At 36.0% G+C, this 15,960-nt stretch overlaps 1 protein-coding gene across 3 annotated transcripts; it reads left to right on the top strand.

Annotated features, from left to right (window-relative positions):
- Positions 1–1,343: 1,343 nt before the first annotated feature.
- LOC104846129 (TLR adapter interacting with SLC15A4 on the lysosome-like) lies at positions 1,344–13,868 on the top strand. Of its 3 annotated transcripts, XR_002786446.2 has the most exons (4): positions 1,344–1,827; positions 2,947–4,587; positions 5,579–5,730; positions 8,946–13,778. XR_002786446.2 is itself a non-coding variant. In XM_064278612.1 (2 exons), exon 2 carries the CDS (start codon positions 2,989–2,991, stop codon positions 3,913–3,915), a length of 927 nt encoding a protein of 308 aa, XP_064134682.1. In that variant the 5' UTR covers positions 1,344–1,827; positions 2,947–2,988; the 3' UTR covers positions 3,916–13,868. The 3 variants fall into 3 exon arrangements, 1 of the variants encoding a protein (XP_064134682.1); XR_002786444.2 differs by having other exon boundaries at positions 2,947–5,730; positions 8,946–13,789; XM_064278612.1 differs by having other exon boundaries at positions 2,947–13,868.
- The last annotated feature ends 2,092 nt before the right edge of the window (positions 13,869–15,960 follow it).

Genomic DNA, 15,960 nt, shown 5'->3' on the forward strand with positions numbered 1-15,960 from the left:
AGGTAGTTTGTATTTGGGTTTAGAATCATTCTAAAGACTGAGCAAGATTATTGTGAGATTGGGAAAAGGAATTCTGAAGAAGGTAGTGTTTTTTTTTTGTCCTTTTATGTGCATGAATTAATTTTTTCAATCATGCAAATAATACATGTATACATGCTCACTGTAAAATAATCCAAGAGGGAGTCAAAATTCACCTACTTCCTGATATTCTTCCCTGCAGAGGAAACCATTAACAGTTTGATTTGTATCCTGTCCGTAAAGCCAACTAAAAGGGGGGAAAAAGTCACTATAGCAGGGAAGTTAAGCTCACAGGCTATTAAGCCAGGTTACCTTGGTTCAAACCTAGACTCTACCATTTACAGCTGCGTGACGTTGGGCACGTTATCTAACTTCTCCGAGCCTCATTTTCCTCATCAGTAAAATGGGGCTAATAACATCAGTTTCATAGAGATGATATGAGGATGAAATGCGTATTTTTAAAATATTTAGAACAGTATCTAGCACATGGTAAGCACTCAATAAATGATGAATCAAACTGTATATATTGTCAGAACACATAGAGGAAATGTTGCCCGATTAGGGTCCATGCCCTGGAGCAGTCGAGCCAATGAAACCTACTCCAAGTCAGAAAGAGTGAGAAAGTTCATTTAGGATATGTATATACCACCGGGGGCCGACTGTCTCTATGGAGTCCCCAAAAGCAATTTTACATTAGAGTTTATATTGAATTTTTACAAGGGTTAGAAGTGTCTTTGTAGTCTGCAGATGGCACTGGCCTGACGAGTTATTCATTCCAAGATAGTGACAAGAGACTCTTTATCAGAGTAAAGAGATACGTGCCTGACATCTCCTTATCAGGCTAAAGATATATACGTGTTGGACATCTGGGTTCTGAGTTCTCAGTGCATCAGATCAAAGAACAAAGTCATTAGCATCAGGTCAAAACAAAGTCATTAGCAAAGGCATGGGAAGGAGGAGGCAGGCAGAGGAAGGAGAACTGACAGGTTCCTCATGGCCTTAGTTATGTCAAGCTCTCAGTTGCCCATTTTGAGAAGGAAAAAACATGCTGGTGAGTATTAGGGTCACAGCAATATAGTGTCATTCTGAATCCAGTTGGGTTCTGAATCCAACTGCCTGATGCAAATTCTTAGTTCTACCATTTTCTAACTTTGGGAAAGGTTAGTATACAGTTTTTCTCTGTCTTTATTTCCTCCCTTATAAAATGGGGATAATAGCCCCTGCTTCCTAGTATTGTTAGAAGCATTAAGTTAAATAATATATGTAGAACGTTTAGAATGACTGTAGTGTAGTAGTTATTCAATATATGCTTTTTATCATTGTATCATTAAAAATGTTCAATATTTTGTGTTATAGATGTACCGTAATTCATTTAACCACTCTCCTGTTGATGGTGAATTGGGTTATTTCTAATTACTTTTTGTTATAAAAATGCTGGTTACCATACTAATTTTTTCTACTTAAAATTTTTTAAAGCCCTGTCTCTACCTTCACTTGCACGAAGAAAGCTCTAGCTGTTAATATTTTCTCACGCTCATTGTCATTTGAAACTCGAATAACCACTTTCAAGATCCTCTTTTGGTATGTGATTACTACCATACATGTGATCAACCCACATCATTTTCCTATTAGTTTGATTCATTCTTAGGGTATGAATGGAAAGCAGAACTATTTTGTGTGGTTAAACCTGTATTTCTGAGGCATAAGCAAAAGCTGAGAAACAAAGGAGTCAAAAGTGATTTGTCTCATTTTGGGACTCTTGGAATCTCAGGAGACAGAACCTTTAGGGCATCTTGACATTTCAAAAAGGTAAGTTTAAATTCTTACATATTTAGTTTATATTGTTTTATTTTCTTCCAGGAAACTTTAAAATATGAATTTAAGAAATAGTCTGTAAACATATATAGCCATCTTTTTATAGGCCTGTAAGAGGAAAATTTTACGTCTGAGTCAAGTCTGCGGTTTTTCCTTTCACACCTTCACTGAGTTTATACATAAAATTGGAATTCTTAAAATTGCTCTAAAGAACCATGCAAAAAAATAAAATAAGTGCTTTGGGAAGTAAGATTTAAGTCAAAAGAAACAAAGAAAGGAAGGAAGAAGGGAAGGGAGGAACAAAAGAAAAAGAAGAAAGGACGATAGTAAATTTGACAATCTATTTCTATTTTCATTATTGAGAAAAGTAGGTACATTTATGGTTTAAATCAGAAAGTTTGTATGAGTCCAAACTGTATATAAATGTTCATATTTTATATACATTCTAAGATAATAGTATTTTTTCAGTGAGTGACTCAAATGACATATTAATTAGAAGCATAATTAAAATTGTTTCTGTTTAAAACCATCTCCTTGAAAGGCTTGATTTTAAGCAGGCCCTTTGAAGATAAAGAAAATGTTAGGCACTTTCACTAACAATTTTAAAGTAAATCCTTATACATCTGTATAAGTTTGTGCTTTTTAAAACACTTGCATGCATACCATATAATTTTATCCTGACAATAGCTCAGAGCCTGGCGGCACAGTGGTTAAGAGCTACAGCTGCTAACCAAAAGGTCAGCAATTCGAATCCACCAGCTGCTCCTTGGAAACCCTCTGGGACAGTTCTATTCTGTCCTATATGGTCGCTATGAATTGGAATCAACTAAACAGCAACAGGGTAACGAGGTTGGACAATAGCTCTGTGAAGAAGATAGGGATGCATTGTTATTACCATTTAATTGATGAAAAATTGAGACCCAGAGATGATTAAATAAATTCCCTGATGTAAAACAGTGGCATTGAACCAGAAACCGAGTCTTCTTACTTCTGGTCCTACTTTTATCCTTTGATCAACATTGCTTCTCTAAATAAATTTTGTTTCATGTACGAGATAAATCCTTATTTGGCATTTTAATGTACTTTGCCTTCATGACTTCTTTTATTTTACAGGAATATACTGCATTCTTCTGTTTAGCAACTTTGTCTAATAAAATGCTAGCAGAAGCCTTCCTAATTGAACTCTCATACAAAGAACAGAAATATACAAAATTCTGCAAACCACTTACATGTAAGAAGACCTCAAATGATAAAAAGGAAACATGGAAAAAGCAGCTTTTAGATAAAAAAGACTATTCACTTTCCCCTGCTAAAATGGAATATCAAGAAAATGTTATGCAAGAAAGTTTAACAGAGAAACATAATGATACAAATACAATAAAATCTGCGGATGAGAAAACTGTAGAGAAATGTAAATGTGTACTTCTTTCAGGAAATGGGTCAGTTGCATTGCCTATTCCAAAGAGAGAAGGAAATGATGAAAGACAATTGGATCTGTATCGGTCCTGGTCGTGTACAAGTATTTGCCAGAATTATCCTGACCTACAAATTGGAGGTGACCACGTGGGAAACATGTATGATTCAGGCTGCTTTGTGGAACACACACATGACCATGCTTTTAATGGTCCTTTTTTACTTTCGGTGGATATACCATTGGGTCGTTCTCCTATCACTGAATCTCTAGACAAACAACCTGCCTCAAAGCTCACGGATGGGGATGAAATCCGAGAAAAAAGCATGGTGTCTCATAAGTTACCCCTCTCTAATTCTATGCTTAATAGTTATATGGAAAAAAAGGTGGATGAACTCTACAAACAATTTTTGGAAGAAAATCTCACGCGGTGCCACTCTATAACCAGTCTTATGGCTTGCAGTTTGTTAATGAATAATGTAAATCAAATTAGCCTTCAAATCTCTCAAGAGCAGAATATAGACCCATTGAAAGTTCGGGAAACTCTTCTGCATTCTTTAGCTGTATGTAATCTACGTAACGTTTCCCATGAAAACAGTTCTGAATTCAGCACTCCTAATTTACAAATCTCAAACCAGACAAGTAGAAAACTTGTGTCATATCTACAGTAGGAACCAATTTTTGGTTAGGGCTGACCTTCTCTGGCTTATTGTGTTACATCAGACCTCCTTTTGCTTAAGTAGTTTCTTTTTATTTACAACATACAGGATCTTCTACACTGACAATCAGGATAGCCTATGGCAACTCATTATGTTTCAAGAATGGGCGTGAGAGCATATCCAAGGGAATACCTTAAACAAAAGCTGGATATAAGTGTTTTTAAAAAATGTGGAGAGGGGCTAAAGGAAAAGTGGATACTTAGCCAGTGCCATTTGCGTTGAAATTTGATGTTTTTGAACTCTCCTGGGACACGTATCAGCTTTTTTACATCACTTTTTTTTTTTTTTTTGTTATTCTGGGGTTATTTCAGGGATGGGAGGAAGAAAAATATACAGATAAAGTGAACAAAGTGCATATAGAACCATCATGTAGAAATGAAGAGACTCTCTTGGCAACTTGGAATACTTCTCAGATTATCCTTAATCATGATTCTGGTTTAGGATAAAAGTCAGCAGGATACTATGGAAATTTTGGAATATAAATGAAATGCATCAACAAAACATTGCTAAAAGAATGGTATGGTTTATTGCAGATTTGGACATAAGACCCTACAGTTAGCAGCTCACACTTTTCCTGGAAATCATAAAATGACTGACATGTACTTTTACATGTAAAATAAAATGGTATGAATTTCTGTTATGATTGTGTTATATATTGATAAGATTTGTGCATTAGTAGTCACGTATTTCCCTCCAATGATCTGTTTGGTCTTGACTAAATTTTATAAACAAGGCATCTCCATGTTCTCACAGCTTATTCTTGTTGATCATAACAATTCTTAGTTTAATTTTACCCTCCTCAAATTTCTATGATCTAATAGTAAGTATTCCAGATTTATTTTCTGTTTTCTTCATCACTTCTTTCCCCACCATCCTCTCCTATAACACTCCCAATTCACTTCCGTCATTCAGAATTTTAATGCTGAACAATGGGTAAGGGTTTTGGAAAAACTGGCTTAGTGTCTTGTGGATACTGACAAACAGTTGTTTGTATGTTGTCTTTTAGATTGTTAAATTTGTACATTTTCAATACAATAGTTACTAAAATGATAAAATATAGATGCTAAACTATCTTTTCTAAAGTGAATTAAATGTCATTGGGCAACTTTACTGCTGTGAATAGTTTTCTTGGGTATACTATTTCTGCTTCATAAATATGTATCAATTATTTATGAAGCAGAAATATTCATAAATAATGTGATGACTGCATAGCATTATATAAAACGCTGAAGTATTTAGCTAGTATCAAATTTAGAAATACATTTGATGGTACTCTCAGATTTCATTTGTTCTTCTTGTTCATGTCATCAAAGCCCTTATTATCTAAAGATATTCACTTAAGGTTAAAATGGCTTTATAATTTAATCCAATGTTTATATAAGGAAAGGTGATGAATTAAGATTCCTTTTTAAAACTTGACCTCATACCTGCTGACTTCAACGCTTTGAATAAGACAGGAATATGAGATTGTGATTTAGTATATTTTGTCCTTAAGTAGTTAATCTTCATTCCATTTTTCATCATGTGTATCACTTATGTGACTAATAATACTCTTTTAAAATGTTATTTGAAATGTAAAAGGAATAACAAATTTCATTATGTCCCACTTTTTCAGGAGTTGCAAGTAATAGTTTTGTGCTTCTATGAAAATGGAGAGTATTAGCGATTCAGCAGTTGGGGATGATCATCGCATTGCTTGGCAGGGAGGAAGAAGTTGAGCTGGTTAAGAACGATGTCCAGCACAGTGCTGCTCCCCCATCTGCATGGGTCAGTCCAATGTATATCACATCTTCAGGTTTCAGGTCCCTATTGGAGGGACCAGGGTGGGTTCGATCCTGTCTCTGGTAACTTTCTGTCAGGAGTGTCCTTGACAAATGGAAAGCAATTCAAGAGATAAGAGTCTATATTACACTCCTAGGATTTTTTAGGCTTAATTTGACTCATGGATTCGTCCCCAAAAGAAGCCAGTCTCCCTGAGGCTCTTGCGACTGGAGATAACACTGAGCCAGTCCATTAAAGATGGTAACAGATGTTCTGGCTTTTTCCATATTACCTTAATATTTGGGTCTTATAAAACTGGTTTTAGGAAGTGGAGAAACAAAGTTAATAGCTTTCTAGGGGTCATTTTTCACATGCGATTTCCCTCTGTGGGGCTGCTTTGGGAGCAGGGAGTTGATTTTTATATGTATATATTTATCTTCAAATGCAATGAGTTTATTTTCCTTTTTAGGTAGTAAATGTGGCTAATATAGCCTTAATACATAATATTTGCTTGGATGAGGTGTGGAGGAGTGGCTTGATGAGGATTAGTAGGTGAAATAATTGCACAGTTAAGTGGACATTTGTTTTCAGTTAGTACTAGAAGGAACGAAATCAATGAATTAAATCAACAAATAACCATTAAGTCAAATTAAAAATGACTTAATGTTTTCGTGACTGGTCATGTGTGCAGAAAATTAGCAAATTAGCTATATATGATATGTGTGAAAATCCATAAAAATAATATTTAAGGGCAAGGAAAAAAAAGATGGCAAAAATGTTTTCATGATGTTAAAATGCCTAATATAATATATATAAAAAAAAAAGTTTTTTTTTTTTATATATATAATATAATAGGCATATATAACTGTTCTTTTGGTGAAAAATGCCTTGAGGCAATTTAGGACTTTTCATCCCTAATGATGTTTTCTTTTCCTCAAAGCCTAGTAGAAATGTTTAAAATTGGCCTTATTATAAGGCCATTTGTTGGTTTAGTTTTTATTAGAGTATGAATGCACAGCATCACTTTTTGCTGTTTCAAGAAATAGCCTTTAGATGACTATATTTGAGAATGTTTCTATAAAAATTATGAGAACCAAATTAAGGTGTATTAACTTCAATTAAAAAAAATACTGAATCATTGCTACGGGCAGTTACTTTTTGAAAGTTCTGCTATTTTAACTAAAGCTGAGAAATTTGTAGCTTGCAAAATTGCAATATAGTTCTGTTTTTTACTTCCCCAAATGAATAGAGACATTTTATCATGAGAAACATAACTTGTCATAAGATCTTGGTCTTGTATGAGAGTGACTGAAATAGGTAGGCAATTTCCTGAAATTTGTTCCTCTCTACGACTGAAAGCAGGACCCATTTCTAAGTGTACTTTGAGTAGAATTATAAAAGTTTAAGGAAAACTCAGGAACACAGGGATTTTTATGGTTCTGTCCCTGTCCTTTAAGTATTCACCTATGCTTTGGACAGGCCATATAATTGTAGAACATTCTAGTATGCTTCTCCTTAGGAGAAACTCAGGAATTGATATCTAAGCATTCTAATGATAGGGGACCAACTAGAGCCTGGAGCAGACCTCCAAAGCCAGATCATGACCAGAATCAGTGCATGGAGCACTTTTTCCTCTGGTTAGAAATTTTCTCAGGACACCTTCAGGTCTAGGAAAAACTGTTGGAGTCTTTGTTAATTCACTAAACAAATATTTACCGCACACTGTACTAGGTGATAGGGATACATGGTTAGCAAAACTGATGCAGTTCCTGTGTTTTACTGAGCTTCCAGTCTGGCTGATGTAGGATCAGAGAGCAGTTAATAAATCATCGCAATCCAACTTTAGGGCCGTAAAAGGCACATGCATGCACGGGAGATAAACTATGCTGGTAGTTCTGCCTGCTTGGGCTGTTTATAATCTAGCCTGAATCTTGTATCTAGGACTGATATTTAGCTGATACTCACCAGTGTGGCTGTACTGGTAGTTAAACATGTTGAAATATTTTCCTGTCCAAGCTCTCCCACTATGACCACCCTGAACACATTGGTCCCTTCCTCTAGACCCTTACATTTCTTCATGACCCCAGACATACAAAGGGCCTCTAGAACCCAACTCCAATACTACCTGTGCTGTCCATATGAGTCGTTCAATGTTTTGACTCTCACTTCTGCTTGTATCCACTTCTGTATTAAGATTTCTGTTCCAAAAATCTGCTTTATCTTGCCACTCCTTCTGTGTCATGAAAACCTGTTCTTGAAGCTCAGACCTTTAACTGGACCTCATGCCCTGTTAGTCACTTTCCTTAATTTTCTCTTGCCTTGTTCAGTATATTTATTTCTTTGTGTTCCTTAAGGGCACTTGCTTCCGGCGATACGATCCAGATGCAGGCTGACTTCTCAATTATTGGTTGCCATCAAATTAGTGATCTGAGACTCTAAAGAGAAGTGTTGGACATTGATTACCCTGAACATTTTACTTTATATTATTCCTGCTTTATATATCATATCAGATCCCAAAATTACTGATAGTGCGTTGTGCTTCATAACAAAACAGTCAGTTCTGTTTCAGACACTGAGGAGTTACACACTTTAAAGTTTAAATGTAGAAAGGGTCCAGGCCCTGAGAAGACCACCTGTCTATGTGAAGTTTCCTAAATTTCTGTGATAGAGCTTTAGCCATGTAACTTAAAACTTTGTTACTTGTTAAAATGACTGAGTACCTAATAGGGAGCATCCTATTATTAGTCATTGCCACTCAGTAATAGTAATTGTACTGTTTTTAGTATCTATTATATGATAGGCATTCTACTAAGAGCTTTACTTACATTATCCTATTTAATTCTTCCAACAACCTTATTGGTAATATCATTAGCAAATATACAAGGAAATAAAAGTATAGAGAAGTTAAAAAATCTTGCCCAAGGTCATACAGCTAGTCAGAGTTGACATTCATATGAACTCAGTCTGAGGTCAGAATCTGTGCCATTAACCTAGGGCTACAAGATTTAGCAAATAAAAAGACAGGACACCAGTTAAATTTGAATTTCAGGTAAACAACCTTTTTTTTTTTTTTAGTATAAGTATGTCCCCATGCAATATTTAGGATATATATTGGGACATACTTAAAAAATATTTGTTGTTTACCTGAAATTCAAATTTAACTTGACAGCAATGTTTGTTTGTTTGTTTGTTTTTTAACCCTACCTTATACTTTTTTCCAGAGTGATACACAAAGCAGAGAGAACATCAAATGTGGAGAAGGAAAAGTGGGGCAGAATATGGAAGCAGAGAATTGAGGGACACAACAACAGGACAAAAGAATAAGAAATACAGAGCCGAAGATCAAAGATATTATTTTGTAGTGTCCTTACCCAGTGGTTAGTTACCCTGAAGGAGAGCTGGGGAGAAAGGTTCTTCTCCTAGGAACTCTATATCCTAGCAGAGCTTTTCTTCTGTTAGGTGTGTAGTGACACCCCTGTTTCAATCCTGTTGCATGAGTAAAGCATTCAGAGAAACAGGTAGGAGGAGATAGCTAGAAAGAACAAAGGATTTGGAATGAGAAGATTTGGGTTTTAGTGAATTTCCAACTCAGCCACTCACTAACTGCCTGACAAGGCACTTTGCTTCCCCAAGTCTCAATGTTCTTATCTAGAAAAAAAAGGGTAGCAACATTTGCTACAATTATGTCACAGTACTGTTATGAGGATTAAGAGGGAAGTGGAAAGACTTAGTAAACTGTAAAGGATTATGCAGATATAAGGCCTTAAAAATTATAACAAATAAATGAATCACCATGTTCAAGATTGGGGTAGGGGAAATATTTCCTTTTTTTTCCAACTTAATTAATACTTGTAATAAGCCCTTTCTGATCACAGGAACACCTGAATGTAAAATAACAGCTGGGTGTCTGCACATGCTGCTAGTGTTTACTACTGGGAGAAGCCACTTTTATGTTCCACTAAGATAATGTTATATGAATAAATAGATTTGCCCGATTTTTCCCAAATGCTTGAGAAACTCTATAACATTCTGATTTAAAGTTATATTTTTTATAGAGAGGGAAATTTATTTCTTGAAGGGAAATAAAATTGTAAACACTAGATGAGAGAAACAAAAACTTTTTAAGATTAATGCACAATAGCTCCTATTTCATTGAAGTGTAGTGAGGCCAATGAGAACCTCTGTGCTGAGAGTCACTGAAAAAAGATTAAAAAAACCAAACCCGTTGCTGTCGAGTGGATTCCAACTCATAGCGACCCTATAGGACAGAGTAGAATTGCCCCATAGGATTTCAAAGGAGCCCGTGGTGGATTTGAACTACTGGCCTTTTGGTTAGCAGCCGTAGCTCTTATTCACTACACCACCAGGGTTTCCAAGAGTCACTGAAGGGGTGGTATATTTCAGCAGCAAATTCTGTAGCTGTAGTAGTTTGTTTTTCTAAGTGAATGTAATATTGGCAGAGTTTAAGACACCACTTGAGAGAGGTGACTCTATTCTGTCAAAAAAGTATGACATGAGGACTGTGCAATTGGTGAAATCTGTTCCTAGCATCTCTAGCATCTCTAGTCTTCCCACTCCAGACCTTTTAATAATATCAGTTATAAATAATAGAGGCCCTACTGTGGTAATAGATATTTTACCTGCTTTATAAGGTTGTCGTAAGGATGAAGTATGATAGTGTATATCAAGTATCTGGTACAATGCTTGGTTCATATTAAATACTCAATGAATGACCGGTGTCATTGTTGTTATTTTTATTTGGATCTCATTATTCTCACTTTAAACATGAGCAAACAGATTTCTTCCATCCTGTGACTTCAGGTACTTAGTTCTTTTCGTCTCCAATAAAAAACCACTCTAAGATAAGAGTCATTTCTAATTGAATATGAATATGTTAGTGTTCCTTCTGCCAGGAGGAAACCCTGGTGGTGCAGTGGTTGGTTAAATAGTTCAGCTGCTAACCAAAAGATCGGCAGTTCACATCAACCAGGAACTCCTTGGAAACCCTGTGGGGCAGTTCTACTCTGTCCTATAGGGTTGCTATGAGTCAGAATTGACTTGACGGCAACAGGTTTTTTTTTTCCAAAAGGGTCTGCATTATAAGCCTAAATTCCCAGGGTGGAACAACACATTGTATTCTCTGGGAAAAGGAGTTCGGGCTTCAGCCACTCCATATAATGGAAATTTTGGGCCCTAGGCATCCCTGAATCTGCTTAGGTATAAAGTCAGTCAGTGGAGACAATGAGGCCATAACAATTTTACAAAATAGGAGCTAATGCTTTTTCCTTAGATACGGTCTCAATATTTGAGGCTTAGGGAGGTTTGGGGGTAGATAGCTTCCAGAAGTATATGACAATGGTAGAAGGTCTGATAGAGGAAAAAGAAAGGAGGTACTTTTCATGAACTCTTAGGAGATCTCTGCTTTCTAACCTTAGGTATTGTAGAGTTCCAGGACATCATAGATGAAAAATCTCGTAGAGATCATCTAGACTGGAGATTTTCACCCTTAAAAAAAATCCAGGGAATTAAGTCTCTCATTCACACGCACACGCACACACACGCACACGCAAGTTTATGCAGTAGCTCAATATGCAAAACAGAAAATCAGAGCATCGTTCTGATCGAAAGAGGGAGAATGAAAATTCTACCCCCCTCCCTACATTTAGGCAGCCCTTGGTGAAACTCCTGATAATGGTTTGAAAATTATTGATCTAATTCATCACTATTACTGTACAGTTGGAAAAACAAAAAACAAAAAAAAACTGATGACCAAAGAGAGTAAAAGAACTTGTCCAAGCAGCTAGTGAATGACCAAGTGGCACTGGTATCTAGGTCTTCTGATTCCCAGCCATTCCAGTTTGCTTTCATCTTAAATCTGTCAAAGTACCAGACTTTTTAATGCTAGCAATACGATGATTTCACAGGCCCACGTTTCTTCTCTATTACTGTATGTACCAAAATCTTATCATCACCAGTGTCTGTAGGAACTTCTAAACTGTGATACTAATGTCAGAAGTGGCATGTATGCTCTCATATAGTGGGTGAAGTCTTATCGTTGCTTCTTAATCCTCCTTCCGTTTCTTGGCGTAGCTGCTTCTGTTGTACTCCACTCAGAGAGGTCAGCTGTCAGACAATCACCGGGAGTAATTTATCATTTCTCACACCGACCCTCAGATTCATTAAGAATATGGGTTGATACACCATATATTTTATAGACTTACTTATTTTTGTAACTTCTCAAAGGGAAGTAACAGCGTTAGATGACTAATGGAAAATTCAGCGATGATTTTCCCACTGGTTTAGTTTTACGGACTGAGCAGTGGTGAGGAAATAATCAAGTGAGTAAAGGAAAGGCCATAAAGTAGAAAGGATATAAAAATGCAGCAAGTGCAGAACGTAGGAAAGCAAATCTATTAAAAATTAATCTAACCACCATTATTTGAATGGGCAGCTAAATGTATTTGCTTTATTATTTCTTCCACTTAAGATAATTAAAACTGCTGTTTATATATAAGTATATATGGGACACTCTCTTTAGTAGTGCTAATATTGTCCAGACAAAAGAGGACAAGATACATTTCACTACTTCTTATATTTAAGGATCTGGAGGGACCAGATAGTAAGAACTGATAGCTGGCTGATGTAGAGCAATTGTTGAACTAGCAAGTATGAAGAACCCTAGGTGAAAGAAGATCCCAAAAAGGGCTGGAAAAGATTTTCATGAGGTCTACAGAGAAATTATATGTTTGTAGAACAGTACGCTTCTTACAGCCCATTTTTGAACCTGGCATGTGCATAGATAGGAAAACATGGTCAGAAATGGTGTCTTGCCCAAGACCACACTTTATTTTCTTTTCACCTATATCCATGAACAATTCTGTTTTTTCCCTAAACTTTGAATTGTCAAATAATTTTTGTTTTACAGAAAAATTGCAAAGATAGAACATCCAGCTTCCCTTAATGCTAACATTTACATAACCATGATGCATTTATCAAAGCTAAGAAATTAGCATTGTTATAATACTATTAAATCAATTAAATAAACTGCAGATTTTATGCAGACTTCTCTCTTTTTTTCCACTGTTGCCCTTTTTACTGTTCCAGGATCTAATTCAGGATCCATATTGCATTTAGTTGCCATGTTTCCTTGGTCTTCTCCAATATATGATAGTTTCTTGATCTTTCCATGTCTTTTATGACCTTGACACTTCCGAAGAGTAGCGGTCAGATATTTTGTATATTTCCCTCAATTTTAGTTTGTTTGATGTTTTCCATTAGACTGAATTTATGGATTTTTTTTTGAAAAATACCACAGACATGTGCTCTTCTCAAAATATTATATTAGGGGATATATGACATCAACATGACGTATTACTGATGCTTTAACACTAATCTCCGGATTAAGGTGGTGTTTGACAGATATATTCACTTTAAAGTTCCTGTGTCATATACTATTTATTAGAAGTGGGTCACTAAGTCCAGCCCATACTCAAGGGGAGTGGAATTAACCTCCCCCTCCCAGGAGGAGGAATATTAAAGAGTTTGTGGATATGTGTTCAAACTACCACAGTAATAACTTTTTTTGCAGGTGGTTAGATAGTTTGAAGCTATGTAAATATCCTGTTTCTCCTTAAAGTTTTGCCCACTAATTTTAGGATTCGTTACTGGATCTTGCCTGGAGTAGTTATTACTGTTTTTCTAATGATGATTTTCTATTTCCCTCATTCCTTCTACATTTAATTGGAACTTTTCTGTAAGGAAGATTTGCTGCTTCTTCCCCATTTATTTATTCAACCATTTATTTGTAGCAGTATGGACTCCTGGATATTTATTTTATTATTTGAATAATAGTCTCTATCCTGCATCTTCCCCATTCTTGGTTTACTCTCTTATTTGGTGACTTGTTTCCTCTAACATCTTTCTGATAAAGGGTGCATCAAGGCAAATTTTTTGAGAACTTGCATATGTGAAGATATCTTTACCTTCACTCTTAACTGACAATGGGGCCAGGAATAGAATTTTAGTTTGAAAATAATTTTCCTCTAATAATTTTAAAGACACTGTTTCATTATCTTCTAACTTTCAGCATTGCTATCGAAAGTCTTGATCTAGAAACTCATAATAGTCTTCAGTTTTGGTATTTTGTATTATTTATTTGATTATTCAATTAATCCATTTTCTCCATTCTTTATTTCTGGAACTCCTATTACTCAGATGTTGGGTTTTTTGCACTGACTGTTCCTGTTTTTCATTTCTTTGTTTTCTCCTTTTATTTTTATGAGATTTTCTTAAGCTTGTATTCCAACTCTTCCACAGAAATATTTTTTTATTGTGATTTAGGTGAAAGTTTTCAGAGCAAATGAGTTTCTCATTAAACAGTTAATATACAAATTGTTTTGTGACATTGGTTGCCAACTCCACCAGGTGTCAACACTCTCCCCTTTTCCACTCCAGGTTCCCTGTTTCCATTTGTCCAGTTTTCCTGCCTTCTCGTCTTTGCTTTTGGGCCGGTGTGCTCATTAGTCTCATATACGTGATTGGACTAGGAAGCAGATCCCTCCCACATGTTGTTGTTGGCCCTATAGACCTGTCTAATCTTTGCTATGGGTCAGAATCGACTCGATGGCATTGGGTTTCATTGGGTGGGTAATCTTTGGTTGCAGGGCAAACCTCAGTACTGAATTAAAAGGGTGTCCAGGGGCCATACTTTTAGGGTTTCTCCAGTCTCTGTCAGAACACCAAGCCTGGTCTTTTTGTGTGTGTGTGTGAATTTGAATTTTGTTCTACATTTTTGTCCCACTCTGTCTGGGACCCTCTATTGTGAGCTCTGTCAGATTTTTTTTTCTGTTTCTTCCATCGTGTTTTAATTTCTAAGATCTTTTTTTATTCTTGAAATCTTATTTAAAGCACCATGAACTTTTTTTCATGAATGTAATACCTTCTATTATCTTTTTGAGGACATTAACGATAGGTTAAATTTTTTTCATTATCCTGCATAGTCTCTGTTTCCTCCAAAGGTTTTTTGTTTTTTTTTTCCTGTGTGCTTGTTCTCTGATTTTTATGTTAGAGGCTTTCCTTATGTATTTATTGATCTTTTGTTATCTTTTCACAGTTAAGAATGGGACACAAAAAGAGGCTGGTTTAAAGAGTGTGGGTTTCATTTCAGGATGATCTATCTGAACTGTTGCACTGGAGAGCTCCCTCAGTCAGTATCTTTAGGTCTTTCTTTTTGAGCAGGTTTGAACTCCAAGGTGGAATCTTCCTATCTTTTGCCTAGAGGGTATAGCTTGGTTATCAATGTTCTGAAATCTAAGTGCAGGAAGAAGTGTGAGGCTCTCTATATTAATTTGGTAGAAAAACTTTCACTTGATTCCTCTGTTTTCAGTCTAGCATGTCCTCCTTCAACTTTGCCTGCCATCCTCTAGCATTCTCTTGTCTGGAAAACTTCTTGCTATCTCCAAAGAATAAATTCACCTAGTATTCTGCCAAGATGGGAAGGAAGGACTGTCACCTGTCTGCATGGTAGAAGGACGGTATTTGGTGGGGGTGGGGGGGTCCTAATTGCTACTTAAACAGATTTGCAACTAATTCTGTTATTTTCAGCATCACCTTCACCCGCACTTTTAGATACACTTAGTGCTATCAATCCTGAGTGTTTAGGGGCTCCACAGTGCAAATCAGTTTGCTTTTCACCTTTCTCTTTTGTTGGCTCAGTATTTAATTGTCTCCAATTTGCTAATTCATTGTCCTTTTGATTTTCTGCTTCAAAAATACTGTTACTTTTATCTTCTTTTCTTTTTTTCTTGTGGATTTAAGCTTTAAAAAGCCTTTTACTATTAATTCAGTAGGGTTCTGGAAGGAGCATAAACAAATGCAGATATTTAATTCACTACACAAACCAGAAGTCCCTCAGTTTGTTTTGTTTTTGGAGACCACTCTAGCTTCTATGTTGACAAGGACAGGAGTGGGAAGGGACAGAGGCATAACACAGGAGACTTTTTCAGTAGTCCAGATAAAAGATGATAGCGCCTGAAAAACAAAGATAAAATGCATGCCGTGGCTGTACTGAGTTATGCTGGGGGAAAAAGGAAGCATGTGATACAGAAGGGTACCCTCATCCCAGAGATGGTTATAATCTCAGTAGGAAAACAAGATTAAAGCACATTGAACAAGTAGAAAACAATTCAAGATGGCTTAGTTTTTTTTTCATTCGGTTGAGGGCCTAGGTGAGATATT

This window comes from Loxodonta africana, chromosome X (assembly GCF_030014295.1).
Source record: "Loxodonta africana isolate mLoxAfr1 chromosome X, mLoxAfr1.hap2, whole genome shotgun sequence".
Classification (NCBI taxonomy): domain Eukaryota; kingdom Metazoa; phylum Chordata; class Mammalia; order Proboscidea; family Elephantidae; genus Loxodonta; species Loxodonta africana.